Source organism: Ixodes scapularis, unplaced genomic scaffold, assembly GCF_016920785.2.
Source record: "Ixodes scapularis isolate PalLabHiFi unplaced genomic scaffold, ASM1692078v2 PGA_scaffold4__175_contigs__length_147842914, whole genome shotgun sequence".
Taxonomy (NCBI): Eukaryota; Metazoa; Arthropoda; class Arachnida; order Ixodida; family Ixodidae; genus Ixodes; species Ixodes scapularis.
The window spans coordinates 21,188,839-21,205,542 of NW_024609879.1; the positions used below are offsets into that span (position 1 = coordinate 21,188,839).

Below are 16,704 nucleotides of genomic sequence, written 5' to 3' on the forward strand. Positions count from 1 at the left end.
ATTATTCACGCGAAGTCTTGCGGTGTAACGAGCCTCGGTAATTTCGCTGACGCTGCTCAAGTAGTCAGACATCGCCAGGAAGACGTAGAATCAACAATTCGAACGCGAAAAAGGGCAGGGGGACTCACGCCGACGCCGACAACATCGCATACCAATGATTTGTTTATGGGCGACGGCGAGCTACTTACTTGCCCACACCCCCATCGCTCATGCGCGGTGCCGGTGGTGTCCGCTAGGGGTGCTCCGGTTTGTTTGTAAACATGAGTTGAGAAGGTACCGCAAGGCCTCCTTTCCCTCGCGAAATCCTGACCCTTTCCTCGTCTAGACGATTCTCCCGCGCTTCCGTTTTGACGCTAGCGCCAGCCTAGGGCACCCTCTCTGTGGGACGGCTCGGCTGGTTGCCGCTGGAAATGCTGCGAGATTGCGTGTTTCTTGTTTGCTTTTAGCTTGCACGGTTCTGTTTTCTCTGGGATTTGAGTTTGCGATATCGACGCTATATTTACCTCTGGGTTTGTCTTGTTATTGCCACACGCTTAGCGCGAGTACGTCTTTGGGTGCGCGTTAGATTACGCTGCTAGTCTTACGCTCGGATCGTTTAGTTGTTCGGGGTCGGAGTCGGATGCTATGTTTCGCTGTATGCACATTTATTCAACAAATTTGAACTTCTTAGCAGATACCCATAACATCATTCCTCCGTGGTCTGACCTTTGAGTGACAGGGCGAGGGTGGTAAGAGGCAATTAGTACGCGCTCCTCAAGTTGGAATGCCAGGCGCATTCCAACTAGCGCGATATTTCAAAGCCGCGTTCTCGCGCTGTGAACAGAGATTGGTCTTACTGCTGGTTGTTTATACGTTTCACGGTAGGGACCAGCAAAGTGAAAGCTTGCTACGCTCCGTGCCTACCTTCTCGCATGCGAGCTGGTACAGTGCGGGTAACGTTTTTTAGGCTGCATGCTCGCGCTTGTTGCTTTTGCCTCCTGCGCAGGTACGGCGAAATGAAGTATAGTTGTCCAGAAATAGCCCGCAGCAGTTATCAGAGCGCTGAAACGTCTGCAGCGACAACCATTACGCACCGTAACGAAACGCAAAATACAAATTTTATTTTGTAAACATGTGCGAGTACGGTACTGCAGGCTGATCACTTCAGCTTGCTATTAATTGCTTCATTATACACACCAAAAAAGTTACGAGCATTTTTAGGCATTAGTATTTTCGTAAATGGTTTCCCCAGTATATGGGTGAATAATGTGAGTGCAACACTTAGGAACGGAATTTCATCAGTCACTTGTTAGTGATGGAACTAGTGTCCAATGGGAATATTGACATAGCTTTAGATAGGCTATACATGTTAACAATGCAGTGCCCTATTGCACATGCTATAGGGTCAACATTCAAGCAGTCCATCGGAAAATTCAACGTAAACCACGAGTAATTTATTGGCACTATATGCATTTTAGCAGAATACAGAATAAGAAAGACATCTAACGCGCAAACAATGTCTTATCACCTGATTTGGCTCGCCGCCGCTAGCATACCGACACTTCTGCTCCCACATTTCTGCTATGCATGCGAAAAATCGGCCTATGGTTTTCGTTCGTTATTTATTTTTAAGACATCAGTGTATTCCAGTTAATTGTATCGTGCGAAAGCTAGAAGTTGCGACAAACGGAGAAAGAAAATACGAACTGACAAAAATACTCAAAACTAGGGCTTAAAGTCTCCCTCCAGTGTGTGTCTGTGTGTGTGTGTGTGGGGGGGGGGGGGGGGGTGTCTCTCCTAGCTCGAGCTCAAGGAGAGGCCCCCGGAAAAAAAAAAAGGGGGGGGGGGGGGGGGGGGGGACTCTATTTGTGCCTCTTCGATAACAATAAACCAACACTTCTACAGCTTCTTTCTGCAGCTATGTATTCTTTCGATTTATCCAAGACTTGTCACCTTTGTTTTCGAAACACAGGACAAAGACAGAGGGACCTCAGGTATAACGGGGGGTCTCAAACCCCCCGCCAAAATCGGAAAGGGTTTCAGGACCCCCTGAGACACCTCACACTTAAAGCACTGCACAAAACAGAAAAGATTTCGAATTCTACTTATAAGTAGAATTCGAAATCTTTTATCATACGTGCGAGTTCGTTTTGAAGGCCGCTTTAACGTCGCGAGTATGCGCGCGTGCATAATTTATTATGCACGCGCGCATACTCGCGACGTTAAAGCGGCCTTCAAAACGAACTCGCACGTATGATAAAAAAGAGTGTAGTATTGGGAGATATAGTGAACAACACTCTCTTAGGAGCTGCAGCAACCTACGTCACATATCCTGGATGTGGGTTTGAATACGAAATCCTACCTCCGGACTCGCGACAACCAAATCTTTCTTCTCTTCTTGTTTCGTTCCCTGTTCCTTGCTTGTTCGAGCAGCCCACAGCGCAACAACACGTCATGTCGGCATATCACATATCATTATCATAAAAAAAAAATCCTAACGCGCAAACGTCAACGTAAACTATGCAGCGAATTTGTTGCGTCGCAAGCGCCGATGGTAGAGCCAGCCTCAAAGTCCGCGAACCGGGGTGCAGGAATGCCGGACGGAAGTCGCAACCTAAAACCCATGGGCCTTTCGATCAATGAGACATAATGGAGAGGAGGATTTTCACGAAGTTCAGACGGATTTTGTAGAGGGTGAGAAGGTTTCGGCGCAGGAATTTTAGAACAATGAATGGCGTTACCTTTCCACTATAAAGTGACCTTACGCAACAGCTATCAAACAGAAAGCGTTTGGGCATCTCGCCATGCACTGCGATCGATGCCCGTGCACTCACTTGTTTGCAAACACAACTATCCTGGGACAACACAGCGGAAAAACAAGTTAGGAAATTTACGAATCGTTTGCATCAAAACAGAAGGACGCCGATAAGTGTATCAGTGAGCCGTCTGTGGCAGATTTAGATAAGAAAATGTTATTTTGATGGAGAGAGAGAGAGAGAGAGTGGGGTCGCTGAAAGTAATGTGGTTTCATTGAAGCATTTAAGTTAGTGTGTTTCAAATAAACTTTCAGTTGCGAGTGCGCTCCTTATTGTTGTTACCTCCTTCACTTTCTCCCTGTCTTTCGGCGTTTCTATTCAGTTCTACAGGAAACAGTCAGACGCAGGCGACGACCGGTGATGAAGAATGACGCCTAGTGAATTGTAAAAAAAAAATAAAAATTGTAAATTCGATTTAGTGCATCGGCGGAAGGAGGTAGGGAGTAAACATCTCTTTTGGAGACACTGTTTAGTTGTGGTCAACATAAAATCGTCCACATCCATCCTTTTTTGTAACAAAGACAACGGGTGATGGCCATGGACTTAATTGCCGATGATGTAACGATTTCTTGTGCAAGCATGTCATCAGCTTGATTTTACATTTCGCGTCGTTCCGTCATGAAGACTCGTCTTGGTTGTTGATGTATGGGAAAATGGTCACTGCTCTGGATTCGAGGACGTACTAGCAACGTCGATTCCAGATCATCATCAGAAATGGCTATACAGCTTCGGTATTGTGATACGATTGTCTGAATATTCTGTTGCAGATCACGAGAAAACTTCGGCCCAAAGTTAGATACATACCAGTCAACGACGTTTACCGGTTTTGTCATTTTATCATGTGAGGCAGTTCAGTATCTACCGTTGTGACCACAACTTCGATCGGTAGATCGGAGATGTTACCAAGCTGATCACGAGGAGTAAAAGTTTTTTCATCACAACTCATATTTAGCACTAAAACTTACGTGTCTTACCCACTGCAGGACAACAAACTTCATTCGAGCCGCCACATATTCACGATTAGGTGCTGCGTTCCGCCGACCTTCAGAGACACAGTCCTTCATGGACCGTGGAGGTTTCACCGGAACCAATTTGGCTGATACGGGAGAAATTTTTATTTTGGGTGGAAGCAGCTGAGCATAGAAATAAAAAGGAGATAAGAAAAGACTACCAAATTGAATTACCAAGTACCTCAGCTAGTTCCTCTTGAATTTTTATTGCCGATGCAACTCATACTCCACAAAAGTCGACGTGCAATTGGCGTGCAATTGGTAGATAGTCTTTATATAATTATAACTGGAGTATGCCTACGATAAAAGGGTCCTCAAGAAGCCAAGTAACTTTAACAACCTCAAAACATCGGTTGCCATAAAGTAACGTTGAATGAGTAGTCAAGATGGTAAATGTAACTTCCTCCTGATAGGACATCTGGATTCACTTATCCTTTAACTGGGTGAGCACTCGTATCCACTCTCGTTACAGTTCTACTAAAGTATTCTGTCTCAGTTTCTTCCTCCGCGATCAAAGGATTACTCGTTTCTGGAGTAGGAAAGATTCTTGATTAATCACATTCAACTGTAACAATAGCCTTACTATTTTTTCAGAAATATCAGAATAATTTCAACTTGTTTGCACCAGTCATAACCCAAGATAAGGGGGAACGGACCCTTACACCACTACCACTTCAAGCGGAACGTTTGTGCTCAAAGTGGTCACTTCTAAACAAGCGCTTGTATGGGTGTTCCATTGGCGGATAAATAAAAGAATGAAGTTGATTTTAGGCGGTGACAAATGAGCTGTAGACGGCAAAATGATATGACAATGAAACCTTTAGGTAATCCTGTGTCATCAAAGCTTGTGAAGCAGCGCTGACTCCATTCATATTTACTAAGATGTGGTCCAATTTGGGGCTTTGTAGCCTTACCACCGGTTGTCACGCTAATATTTGGATATGACCAGACCTTTCCGCAAAATCTCAGGAGGTCTCGCGATAATCGCGAGCTGCAATGCGTGATTCAGGAAATTGGGGGGCTGTTTCGATGTACGCTCAGGCTGACTCGATCGCATCGTAGATTCTGAAAATGGCACAATCTATTCCGCTTATTTTTATGAGTTCAGAACGCAAATAAATTGAACGAGAAAAAAAAATTGATACGCATTTTGGTTTTGCATGGTCCTGCCTTCTTTACGTTCTGAAAATGTAAGATGTCAGATCAACATTAACTTATCTTTTTTTAAATATTTGTACTATTTCATGGGCCTTATATCAAATTGCCATAATCACCGAGAAGACAGCGGGGGCGTCACCAATTTCTGGGACAGCCCATTTTCTGGAGGTGAATTTTTGGCTGAAAGATAACGCGGATGCACAGGAGAAAGGAACTGGCCCGACGATGATAAAAAAACAATGATAGGGTTCTAGGCGTAACATGTAGGAACACCATGCAGGCTTAATGTGCGCTATATATAATCTTGCTCTTTTTTGTACAAGCCGTATTTATGAGTTAATTACATTTATTGCACTTGAATCAATGTCAGATGTCTGATGCTTAGACTTTTTTCAGAGACTCGGCAAATTGGAGTGCGATTTGTTCTCGATAATGTATACCGAGATTTATTCACCAAATATCACAGGAACCAAAATGCATCTCTGGACGTGTATCTACAAACGTTCTTAAATACGGTGAGCTCAAAACATAACCCCACCTCCTTCAACTACCAAATTCTAAAAGCACTTTCAGTAGAATTACTGCTTAGTTTGCGACGCAATCAACCTTCACCATAAAAAAAACAACTGGTTTGCTTTTATTCTACATAATTATTTTGCTCCTAATAGAAATATATTTCTTAAATTAGAGCTTTCCGGCCAAACTATTCAATCAGACAAGGCAATGAGGCACGCGCTTTACCCCTCTAGACATTTCGTCAACCTATTGAGCAGGGAAGAACAGCTGGAAGTTTAATTTGTGTATGTGATTCGGTGATGCAGGTAATTTAGCCAGCAATTAAACATTTCTTCTTCTTTCTTTTTGTAAACGAGGCGGTGTTGTAGCAATAATGTGAGAGCGTGGCGTTTGATGGCTTAAGTGGAAGTATGCTAGGACTTAATTAAAAGTAATGATTTTCGAGGAACGTTAACTGGAGCATGCGGACCATTAAGAGTTATATTCAGTGTGCTTTCACGTGTTGCTATACGAGTTTGCTGAGTATTTTTATATAATACCGTGAAATAAAAAAACGCTTCACTGCACATATCATAACTTTTTATATATTTCGTGCTACTTCAAAAATTTTGCGCTTCAAACTGTTTTTTTATCAATCGTCTTTTTCTTTTTTTTTTCTTTTTGCAGGTCAACCTTTTTTTTCGTGATCTAGAAAATCCAAGCTTGGTGTTTATCCTTGTTGACACTTATAACATGACGGTAAGCATTGAAACAATATTACGCGTAAAAATCCTTGGTTAGAAATCAAGTGCTTAGAAATATGCCTGTGCTGTTACACTGATTGGAAGTGCATAGAGTGCCTCATTAAAGTAACGACGATTCATGTGTTTTCCAGCCTAATGAAAGCAGCATATTCCTAGCAAATAAGATAAGCCCTGAAGAGTACCTTTATCGACTACAGGAGTTCGGAATCACGCGGAACTTTCCATCTGATTACCTGATTTTCCTACTACATCCGTAAGTGCGCATCCCTTCAAGCGGTAGCAAAAATAGGATCTACACTACTCAACTATCTTACAGAAAGCACAAAAAGAATGTTACATAGTCATTAAGATTAGTACGCAGTTCGATGGTAGACGATTAGGCGTAAACAAAAGAATCGGGGTACTGTCGACCGAGTAAAGCATAGCACATGGTGAAACACGGAAGAAGTACAAATACAACACATTTGACAAGTTGCGGAGGCGAGTGAAGAGTTGAAACAACAATATGGCGCCCGGGTGACATGATTTTAATATGGCTTTGCCCATACTACGGCGCGTAAAAAATTATGTTTGTATAGCACTTTTTTAGTAAGAGATGGCAAAAACGTGCTGCAGGTTGAAGTGTCAAAGGGAAGAGTCGGCTTCGAATTTTCACGTGACCTTTCCTTTGAAGAGGGCAACTCAGTAGTTTTTGTATATGTGTTACATCCAGTGTTGGCGGTAAAGCATTAGAAGTAACGATGTTACCGGTAGCGCGTTACTTTTTTGGTAACGTAGTAACGAATTCGTTATTCTCTCGAAACAGTAACAGGTAAAGCAGTTACGTTACCTATTTCGAGTAACGGATAACGTAGCTGCGTTACTCGTTTCATCTTCTTTCCAAAACGCCGAAACAAGTACACTTATATGACTCTCTCCATACTTTGTTTTAGCTTAGGTCCAAACGCAGCCCACACTACGAACTGATGGGAGCAGACAGACATCGTCAAAATGGCACCACATGATGTCCGTCATGTTGATGTACGTGTTCTATATTCGCTGAACCAATCATAACCAAAAAAGTCCAGTGATATTCGCTGTTGACGCTGCTTGATTGGTCTCATTAGCTCGTAGCGTCAGCTGCTTTTGAGCTTAAGCTGGAACGACGTATGGGCACCAAGTCGTTAATTATTGCACTCATTCCACATACCTTCAAGATTTTGCCTGTCCCTCGCGCAAAAAGTTTCACTTTCAAAACCCCAACGCCCATATCCTTTGTCCCGGTGTCGAAAAACACCGTAGCCAAAGGAACGACGTTGCCATCAAATCATTATTATTACTCTTAATTTAGATCTTGTTTTGTTTCTGCACGCAGTATGTCTTGAAACGACCCTTCATTGGACTGAAACGTTGATATTTAACAACAAGTAGGGTAGATCGTGTATTTTCCACGCAATATATTCAACCCTTATCAACACATGGTAGCGTAACAATACATCGATGTATGTCACATAACACACTGACTATACTGAACCTACAAGTTTCGGAAAGTTTATCATTAAAAGTAATTATTGTTTCTATTAAATTTTCAGTTAGCTATTTTTTAAGAATAGGGGGGGGTAAGTTATTTTCTACTTTACATTAAAACAGCTTTAAGAAGGTGAGCGAATGCATTACTATTTTCAGTGCGTCATGAATCTCCAAATAGGCCTTTTGAAGATTATCGATAATGTATGAGAATATTGGGCGCGGAATGTGCAGTTTCTTTTGTAGAATCTCTCAATGTCTAAAATATAATATATAATAACAGATATCAGAGTTAAAGTTGTGGTTGTTGGTCCTCCCGGTGGTGTGGGAGGCAGGTTCCACCCCGATGGTCTGGAGCGTGGTGGCACGAACGTCACTGAGTGACGGGTCGACTCACTGCTTGAAGAGAAATATGTGCATTTATTTACACTCTAGTTACAAGTCCCAACTTGGGAGACCATCCTGTCTCGTCTAAAGTCGCAACCCCCTTCCCCAATTTCTCTCCATCAAATCCCAAGTCCGAATCTCCTCAAAATCCTCTCCGCACTTTTTTTGTAGGCCCGTAGGGGCCTCCTTTCCCCTCAGGAACCGACCAATCTCTTCAAAATCCACCACTCACACGTGGTACGCAGTTCTCCAATGGTCGGCGAGCTGTCATCCTGGCGCTCCAACCGCCAAACCTAAATTCCTTGTAGAGTTGTTCTCTGCAATTTTCCCAGTCTGACGGGCGCCAACCGCTAAATTATTGCATCGGGCAAAAAGGACAATTTTACACTAAGTGGCAAAACCCTCTACATACACGCAAAGCCTTAATTAATAAGCATGATTTCTATATACTTAACTATCAGGGTTCACTTTCCTTACAACAATATTTATCCACTATCTACATAAGAATGCAGCGTCCGCCATGAGTTTCCAACTGGGTGTGTTCTTTCTTGTCCGTGCTTTCTTGCATAAATCTATCAAGTCTAGTTTTTAGAAATTCTACACAAATTTGCCGAAAGAAGTATATTGAGAATGGTCCATAGAAATTCTAAAGCATCTTTGTCGCCTGTAAATACTCTATAGATTTCGATTGAAAGGCAGTCTGTAGAAAATCTATTGAAAATTGTCGATACCACGTGGCAGGATAGGAAGTTAGAAGGGTTGTAAATAGTGTATATGGATTCTATAGACTGCCTGAAATATTTTTGTATTGACAACTGTAAGCTATATTACCCGCAAGAATATTTTTTTTTTTGCTTTTGAACTATTTAAACACTTGGAGTAATTTAAAATGTTAGAAAACTAACACCCTTTCTTTTTAGATACCAGCTGCAAGCAATACACGGTAAGCACCTGATTTATTCAATTCCTGTTTCTAAAAAAAATAAGTCATACTTCACTAACTCTGTCCTATCATGCCACCACAAGGTTGCCGTTTAAAAAGGTATGAATATTAGTGAGTGAAATAATAGTGATTGCTAAATCACCCTTCATACTTTAACAAAGCATATCATAGAACATTGAAGAAATTACCGCTGGTTTTTTTTTTCTAGTTGTCGATGCAGACAGGCTAGCTTTATTAAGGCGAAAGCCTTGTATGTCTTATCGTTCAGTCATCCTTCAAGGTCCATGAGTGAAAACACGTCGGCGACACGAAAGGTAGCAAACCGCTTATCTGATCACACAGTGGGTGACTAAGCGAATTAAGATGGGTGAATCACCACATTAAGAGGGATGACTCGGCGAGTAAATCATGTGTCTGTCTTTAATCCATCGGCGCTTGGGCTTTCGCCCTCAAGTCGTCTTGTAAGGATCCAGGATCCCTACAGATAGACTACTGTACTGTCTTGGGGCTGTAAATCAAGTTGACCTTTACTTGAGTTCACAAATTGTGTGCAACGTTATTCAAGGCACACACGAATGAACGAAGCTCTGTGCATTTTTTGTTTGTTTGTAGGAGCTCTCGCGTATATAAAGCACCCTCTGAAGCTATGCGCTCGCTCATACAATCGTAACACCGAGCAAAGCTAGTAATATACCGCTTAGATTTCGAACAAGTTGTCTAATGTACAGGAATAGGAAGGCGTTCCGACTTAACTGAAATAAACTTTGTGTTCATTGACCGGAATATGAAGGACCATAATATGTATGTGAGATCACGAGTAACACGGGCTCGCCCTTACTACAGGTTAAAACTAAATGGCTGCCGTTGCATAGATGCAACAGTAGAACATCTTATCGAGGTGACGTATTTAATCAGCCCTTGCAAAGGTGTGTAGATTCGCAAGTCAAGGTAATTCGATTCAATCCGATAGAAGGGAGTGGTTAGAGAACTTCAAATCGAATGAAGATCTGAATGAAAACGTTAGCGAATCGAATTCAGTTCTCGCTCTAAAAATGAGTGTTAATTATTTAGTGGTATGGGTGTCTCCTTCTAGCAAACAGACGGCAGACCATAAACACCGCACCAACCTGCAGAGCCGGGGAGAGTCATGTTTATACGCGATCCCACTCATGAATGTTGCACAGACAAGCCGTTTATCGTCATTCGCTAACCGCATGTCTTCCTGTTTACATAAATAGTTACGTGATACTGTCATATCGACGTTCCGGCCAGGATCTAACAATAATACTGTTCCGATATGCCGGAAGGTGATGCTTAACGACCAACATGGCAGCTAAGGCAACAATTGACCGCGTGAATTCAGCTTCAAGCAAAATTGCTGAAAAGTTAAACAGAGCGAGCGGAACAACTTTGATGAGCATTTTCGCTGCTTTCAAGAGCTGGGAAGAGCCTCGACATTAAAAAGCTGGCGCCTTCCGGAACGCTGGGCAGACCGGATTGGTAAACAGTTACTCCACTAAGACTACACTGTAATTATCCGACATGGGGTGTTGCTACCATTCAATGCGAATCCATGTAAACGCTATGGTTAAAGGGGGTTCAATGCGCTAACTCTATCTGATGTGCTACGATCCCAAAATAGTGATAGGCATTGCTTTGTAGAATAGTTCCCAAAAATGCCTCTGACACACATGTATTACCAGTTTTAAATTCAGCAAAACGTTGATGACGACGTTGCATGTGGAGGTTTGCACATTATTATTTTTTTGTCTCGCTAAAAGTTGTTGAGAGCGAGACGGAATGAAAACATATTCTAACAAACAGATAAGAAGTTCGGCCTTGTTCAAGTAGATTAGATCAGAAAAGCTGATGCACTTCTCTTACCGTCAACCGACGTCTTTCCAGAGTATCCTGCTTTATAATTGAAAATAGCTTAGTTTCCGACGAAATATAGTGCTAGCGGTCCGGACCAGAAACCAGTATTTCGAAACTAGCCGTTATCTGATTTATGAATTATGTTATCATCAAAAGTTTGAATGAAAAAATGGAGTCCGTTACCATAGCTGACGTCATTCATCTCCATGTATTCGTGGGTCGTGGGCCTCGTTGACACTATTTGCTCATTTAAAATTTCTGAAAATCACTTTAAACTTTTGAGTAGGATAACGGTCAAATTTGAAAGGGCGGATGTACATTAATTGTGGGGCAAAAAAAATACTCATTTTGTTCTTACTTTTTTTTTTTGGGGGGGGGGGGTTGGGGGGGAGGACAATTTGTACATGTCTATAAATTCAGAATAAGTACATACAGGCAGATATGACACAATATTAAGGAGCATCGCGCCATTCCTACTCTTTGTTTTGGTGAAGCCATCTTCTCAAATATGCCTCCTTTTTGACGTCACGTTCTGAGCAAAACGAAATGCTCTACGTCAGTGGTTCTCAAACGGGGGTCCGCGGACCTTTTGGGGTTTGCGAAAACATTCTAGTTGTCCGCGAAGCCCTGCCTCATCAGTCAAGTCCGGCAATAAATGTTATCTTTTCTCAAGTCGAGAAGAAATGTTTCATTTCTCAGGCAAGTTTTCTCGTGTGTATATGAAAAGAAAGGTCTACTTCACGCTAGCCCTTACTTATATTAATTTATTAAATCATTATTATATTTAACCTATACCTTTCCTCTCCTCTCACCACGAAGGGGGTCCTCCATCATCTCCGCCAATCCACAAGGGGTCCGCGAAACATCGATGGTTGAGAACCACTGCTCTACGTAATAAGTTAATCGTCTATTTTAAACAGTTCTGGAAGTGAAATTTATGTTAAATAAGCCGACGAATGTTTTGATCGAGTGTTTTATATTATATATGTTACCAACAAAGTAATCTAGGCTGAACGTTCCAGGCCTTCACTAAATATGATGCAAAAAATGTTGAAACATTTCGATTAATTCTTGCCGCAAAAAAAAAAGAAAAAGAAGTTAGTCAAAATTTAAAGGGCCTTTGATGAGGTTTCTGCGAACGCCTATTAAGGGTGATAACTCACTCCCCTGCGGGCTCTAAGCATCCTAGAAAACTTTAAATCACGACGATGCGCGGCCGATTTTTCCATTTAAAAACAAACAAACGAAGATCGAATACACTGAGGTCATCGCAGAGCAGAGAATGGGAGGAATCTTTCCTGAAACCAGAACCACTGACAGCCAATAGCAAGTGAAAATCCTCGCTTTCCGACTGGTGGACCCACGGAGTGATATCTCGAATGCGCGCGGCTCGTCGCCCAGATAGCCCGGACGCAGACCGGATTTCGGACGCCCAGACAAAGTCGATCGTCATCGTAGCCATTGCTATATCGCGCCATGGCTCTATCTAACTTGACGCCTTTCGAGGAAGAGATGCTTTGACGAACAGCCGACATGGGGTCCATCCCTTATGATGCGACACCGTTGCACGCCGTCGTAAATTAAAGCGCAGCAAATGGCGGGCCGCGCCAACCGCGCCGCGAAGAAGTCAGTCCGCCCGAGGCAGCAGACGCACCCGACGAAATAAACCAGCGGCTTGGAAACATGGCTTGGAAACACGCATCGGTCTTCGCGCAGATCGCGTCGCTGACGGAATCTGCGTGAGGAAGACCGATGCAATAAGTCAGTCCAGCGAGCGCACGCTCAAGAGCAGACGACCGGACACATCACTTCCGCGGAAGACGAGAACAAAGAATAGTGCGCTGTTTTGGAAAAGTTTATTGCTGTATTACGTTCCCTCTCCGCGAAAGATTCACATTTTTTCTTATTCTCTCGTTTGCTTTTATTATCAACAAAAGCATAGACATTTTATAAGAACAGCGTTTGCAATCTCCATGACATGTCGCGTTTTCATTGGTCACATGTTGGCGGAACCACGCTCCCCTCATTCTGTGCGATGACCTCGGTGCATTCGACCTTTGATTGCTTTTTAATGAAAAATTCGGTCCCGCATCGTGGTGATTTAAAGATTTCTAGGAGGCTTAGAGCCTGCAGAGTTCACTACCATAATTAGGCGATAAGAAAAACTTCCTCAGTCTCCTTTAATACTCCCAGTTTTTTCTATATTGGACTTCATATACGACCATGCCGTTTGCTTTAAGTTGTTTTATGCTCTCTCGTTCAAAAAGGCCAAGACGATATGCCAAAGGCAAGATTCTTTCATTTGCAGAATTCAGTACTTCCTTCTTTGATGGATTTTGCAATACCAGAGGATATGGATATGGCCATGACGATGCAAAAACATTCAGTGGCGTGACAATGGTAGCCCGTCAATTTGCTCGCCTGTAAGTATCGTTGTCAAAACGCTGCCTGTCGTTACTCCGCGCGTTTCTGCTCGTCGGTAACATTCCGTTGTTGTTGTTGTTGTTTACGGGTTTTATGGCGCAAGAGCTCCGATGGCCATACTGCGCCAAACTAGGTAAGTTAAAAAACACTGGTAAAAGTACACTCACTAGACTAGAACTTGGCTATAGTTTATGTAAGATACCTGTAGTTTTGAGGAAAGCTAAAAGACGTTCAAGTGATATGAGAGGCTGCTCCCCTAGAAGTAAGACAGGGTGAAATGGGATGTTGTACTTAAAAAACTCAGAGAAATAGATCTGGTATTGTTGTAAAAGACCACGGCAAAGAAAGAGAACATGCAGAACAGATAAAGCTTCCCCACAGTGCTCGCATATCGGCGGTTCCTCACCTATAAGCAGGTATTGATGGGTTAGGAACGAATGGCCGATTCTCAGCCGGCACAGGAGGACTTCGTGGAAACGATTTTTATTATACGAGGTTTCCCATGCACCAAGTTCTGGCTTGATGACATGAAGCTTATTGTTATCGGCTAACTTCCATTCAGATTGCCAAAGTTACGAGAGTGCAAATTTTACGGACGCTTAGGGGTCTTGGTAAGGTATGCAGACATTCGATGGTAAAAGGTTCTGTGAAGAAGCAGCTAGTCTATCTGCAGCCTCGTTGCCTGCGATGCCCACATGGCTCGGGATCCAGCAAAACTCAATGTCCTTCCCACCAGCGAGTCCCTGTTGAGCTCTGGCCCGTACAAGTCGAGTCAACTTATTCGTAGTTGGTGTGACAGAACATACTGCAGTAAGAACACTTTGAGAGTCTACAAATATAATGGCTTTCATCACTTTGCTCCTGATTATATAGTCAAGTGCTGCCAGAACACCATATAGTTCGGCAGTAAAAATGCTGGCGATATTGTGATGTCGAGTAACATGGGTAAACGAATTTGAATAAACATCTGAGCCGACATACATTGAGGACTTGGCACCGTCAGTATAAAACTGGCGGTAATGTCTGTATTTTTCTTGCAGAGCTAAGAATTCCTGTTGTAGAATGAGTGGAGAAACATTATGTTTATTAAATTTTGTAAAATACCAATTGCAAGCTATTTGTTTCATATCCCATGGGGCACTATGATATGCACTTTCTAGGAAATGGACACCCTCACGTGGCAGGTTAAGGGAGAGACGGAGACTCTCAAAACGAAGACTCAAGGGTCGAATAACAGTTGGCTTATGCTCGAAAGTACGATAAAACTTAGACTCTCGAATACTATTGTGGGCTGGATGGCTGGGTTCTGATAACACCTTGTAGGCATAAACCAGACTTAGATACTGCCGCTTTTTTTCGAGTGACATTTCATTGGAGTCAGCATACAAGCTTAAAATAGGAGATGTTCTGAAAGCGCCCGTCGCAAGACGCAACCCAAGGTGATGCACAGGGTCAAGCATTTTTAAGGCAGACGGCCGAGCAGACGCAAACACAACAGACCCATAAGCAAGGCGCGATCGTACAAGAGAGAAGTACAAACGAAGTAGACACCTCCTATCAGAACCCAAGGACTTGTGTGAGAGGACTTTAAGAATGTTCAATGTCTGCATACATTTCTGCTTTAGCCATTTGAGAATGGAGACAAAACTAAGCTTACTGTCAAATATCAATCCCAGAAACTTATGCTCAGTTCTAACTTCGATGGCATTTCCATTTAACATCAGAGAGGGCTCTAACCAGAGGCCCCGCCGCAAAGAAAATGGAACACAAATAGTTTTTTCTGGAGAAAACTTAAAACCATTCTCGTTAGCCCATTTAGTCATTTTATTTATGGCTAGTTGTAGCTGCCTTTCACAACTAGACATATTACATGATGCTACAGAAATTTGAATGTCATCTACGTATAATGAATATGATACTGAGGTTGGTATAACACGACAAAGAGAGTTAATTTTTATGGCAAAGAGGGTGACACTCAGTACTCCACCCTGAGGAACACCATTTTCCTGGAGAAAGCTGTTGGATACTGTCGTGCCTAACCGTACACGGAAGAAACGTCCACTAAGATAGTTTTTTATACAATGAAGTAATCTGCCGCGTACTCCATACATGAACAAGTCACGTAGGATGCCATGCCTCCAAGTGGTATCGTAAGCCTTTCCAAATCAAAAAAGACAGATACGCAATGCTGCCTATTCACAAACGCCTCTCGTACAACAGTCTCCAGCCGGACTAAATGGTCTATGGTGGAACGTCCTGATCGACACCCACATTGATTTACATTCAAAATATTGCGTTGCTCCAGGAAATAAACAAGACGCTTATTAATCATCCTTTCAAACGTTTTCCCCAAGCAACTAGTCAGTGCAATCGGCCTGTAACTTGTAGGAAGTGAAGGATCCTTTCCAGGTTTTAGCAACGGAATTACTTCTGCCTGCTTCCAATCGGCGGGGAAGTGTGCATCGTTCCATAGTTCATTGAAATATGTCAGGAGGGCTGAGAGTGACTCCTCCGATAAATGGCGGATCATCTCATAATCTATTCGATCAGGACCGGGAGATGAATGCTTACGGATTTTGAGAGCCATTTGAAGCTCAACCATTGTGAACGGCTGATTATATGGTGCAGAGGCTCCTCCTGCCAAGCTGACTTTCGTTCTTTCTGCATCTGCTTTAAACTTCAGAAACGCTGGAGAGTAATGAGATGAAATTTAAACGGTTGCAAAATGAGCACCCAACATATTTGCCTGGTCATGTAAAGAGCTTACAGAGGGAAAAAGAGGGACTGTAAAGCAGCGGTATTTGCCTTCAATTTTGTGCAGTCGGTCCCACACTTCCTTTGCTGGGACATAACAGCTTATAGAGGACAGATAGCCTCTCCAGGACTTCCTCTTGGCCTGTTTCCTGGTCCAACGAGCTTGGGCCCTATTTCGCTGAAACTCTATCAAATTCATGAATGTCGGATATCTGCGAAATATACCCCATGCCTGGTCCTGTTTTTTCTTAGTATTGGAACAATCATCATTCCACCATGGTTTACACTTTTTGGGGATGCTAGAAGAGGTTTGAGGGATGGATCGAAAAGCGGCATTAGTGATCTGTTGTGTAATGTATGTGGTGGCTTCATCGTGTGTTAGGGACAAGAACATGCAAGGCTTAAGCTCTGCATTTAGGTTGAATAGACTCCAGTCTGCCTTGTCAAGTTTCCAACGAGGGGTACGTTTCATTAGGCTTGGAACTAAAACAAGACTCTCCAGAATGATCGGAAAGTGGTCACTTCCAAAAGGATTATCCAAGACTTTCCATGTAAATGAAGAAAACACTGAAGGGGATGAGATGGAAAGATCG

General features: G+C 42.8%; 1 protein-coding gene across 1 annotated transcript in view; it reads left to right on the forward strand.

The window, feature by feature from the left end:
- The window catches only part of LOC115316965, an 89,841-nt gene extending 76,481 nt beyond the window's left edge, over positions 1-13,360 (forward strand). The window contains exons 2-6 of the mRNA XM_042293348.1: positions 5,360-5,478; positions 6,146-6,217; positions 6,354-6,475; positions 9,036-9,058; positions 13,242-13,360. Of these exons, the coding sequence (XP_042149282.1) occupies positions 5,360-5,478; positions 6,146-6,217; positions 6,354-6,475; positions 9,036-9,058; positions 13,242-13,360 (455 nt within the window). The remainder of the gene's footprint in view (positions 1-5,359; positions 5,479-6,145; positions 6,218-6,353; positions 6,476-9,035; positions 9,059-13,241) is intronic.
- The last annotated feature ends 3,344 nt before the right edge of the window (positions 13,361-16,704 follow it).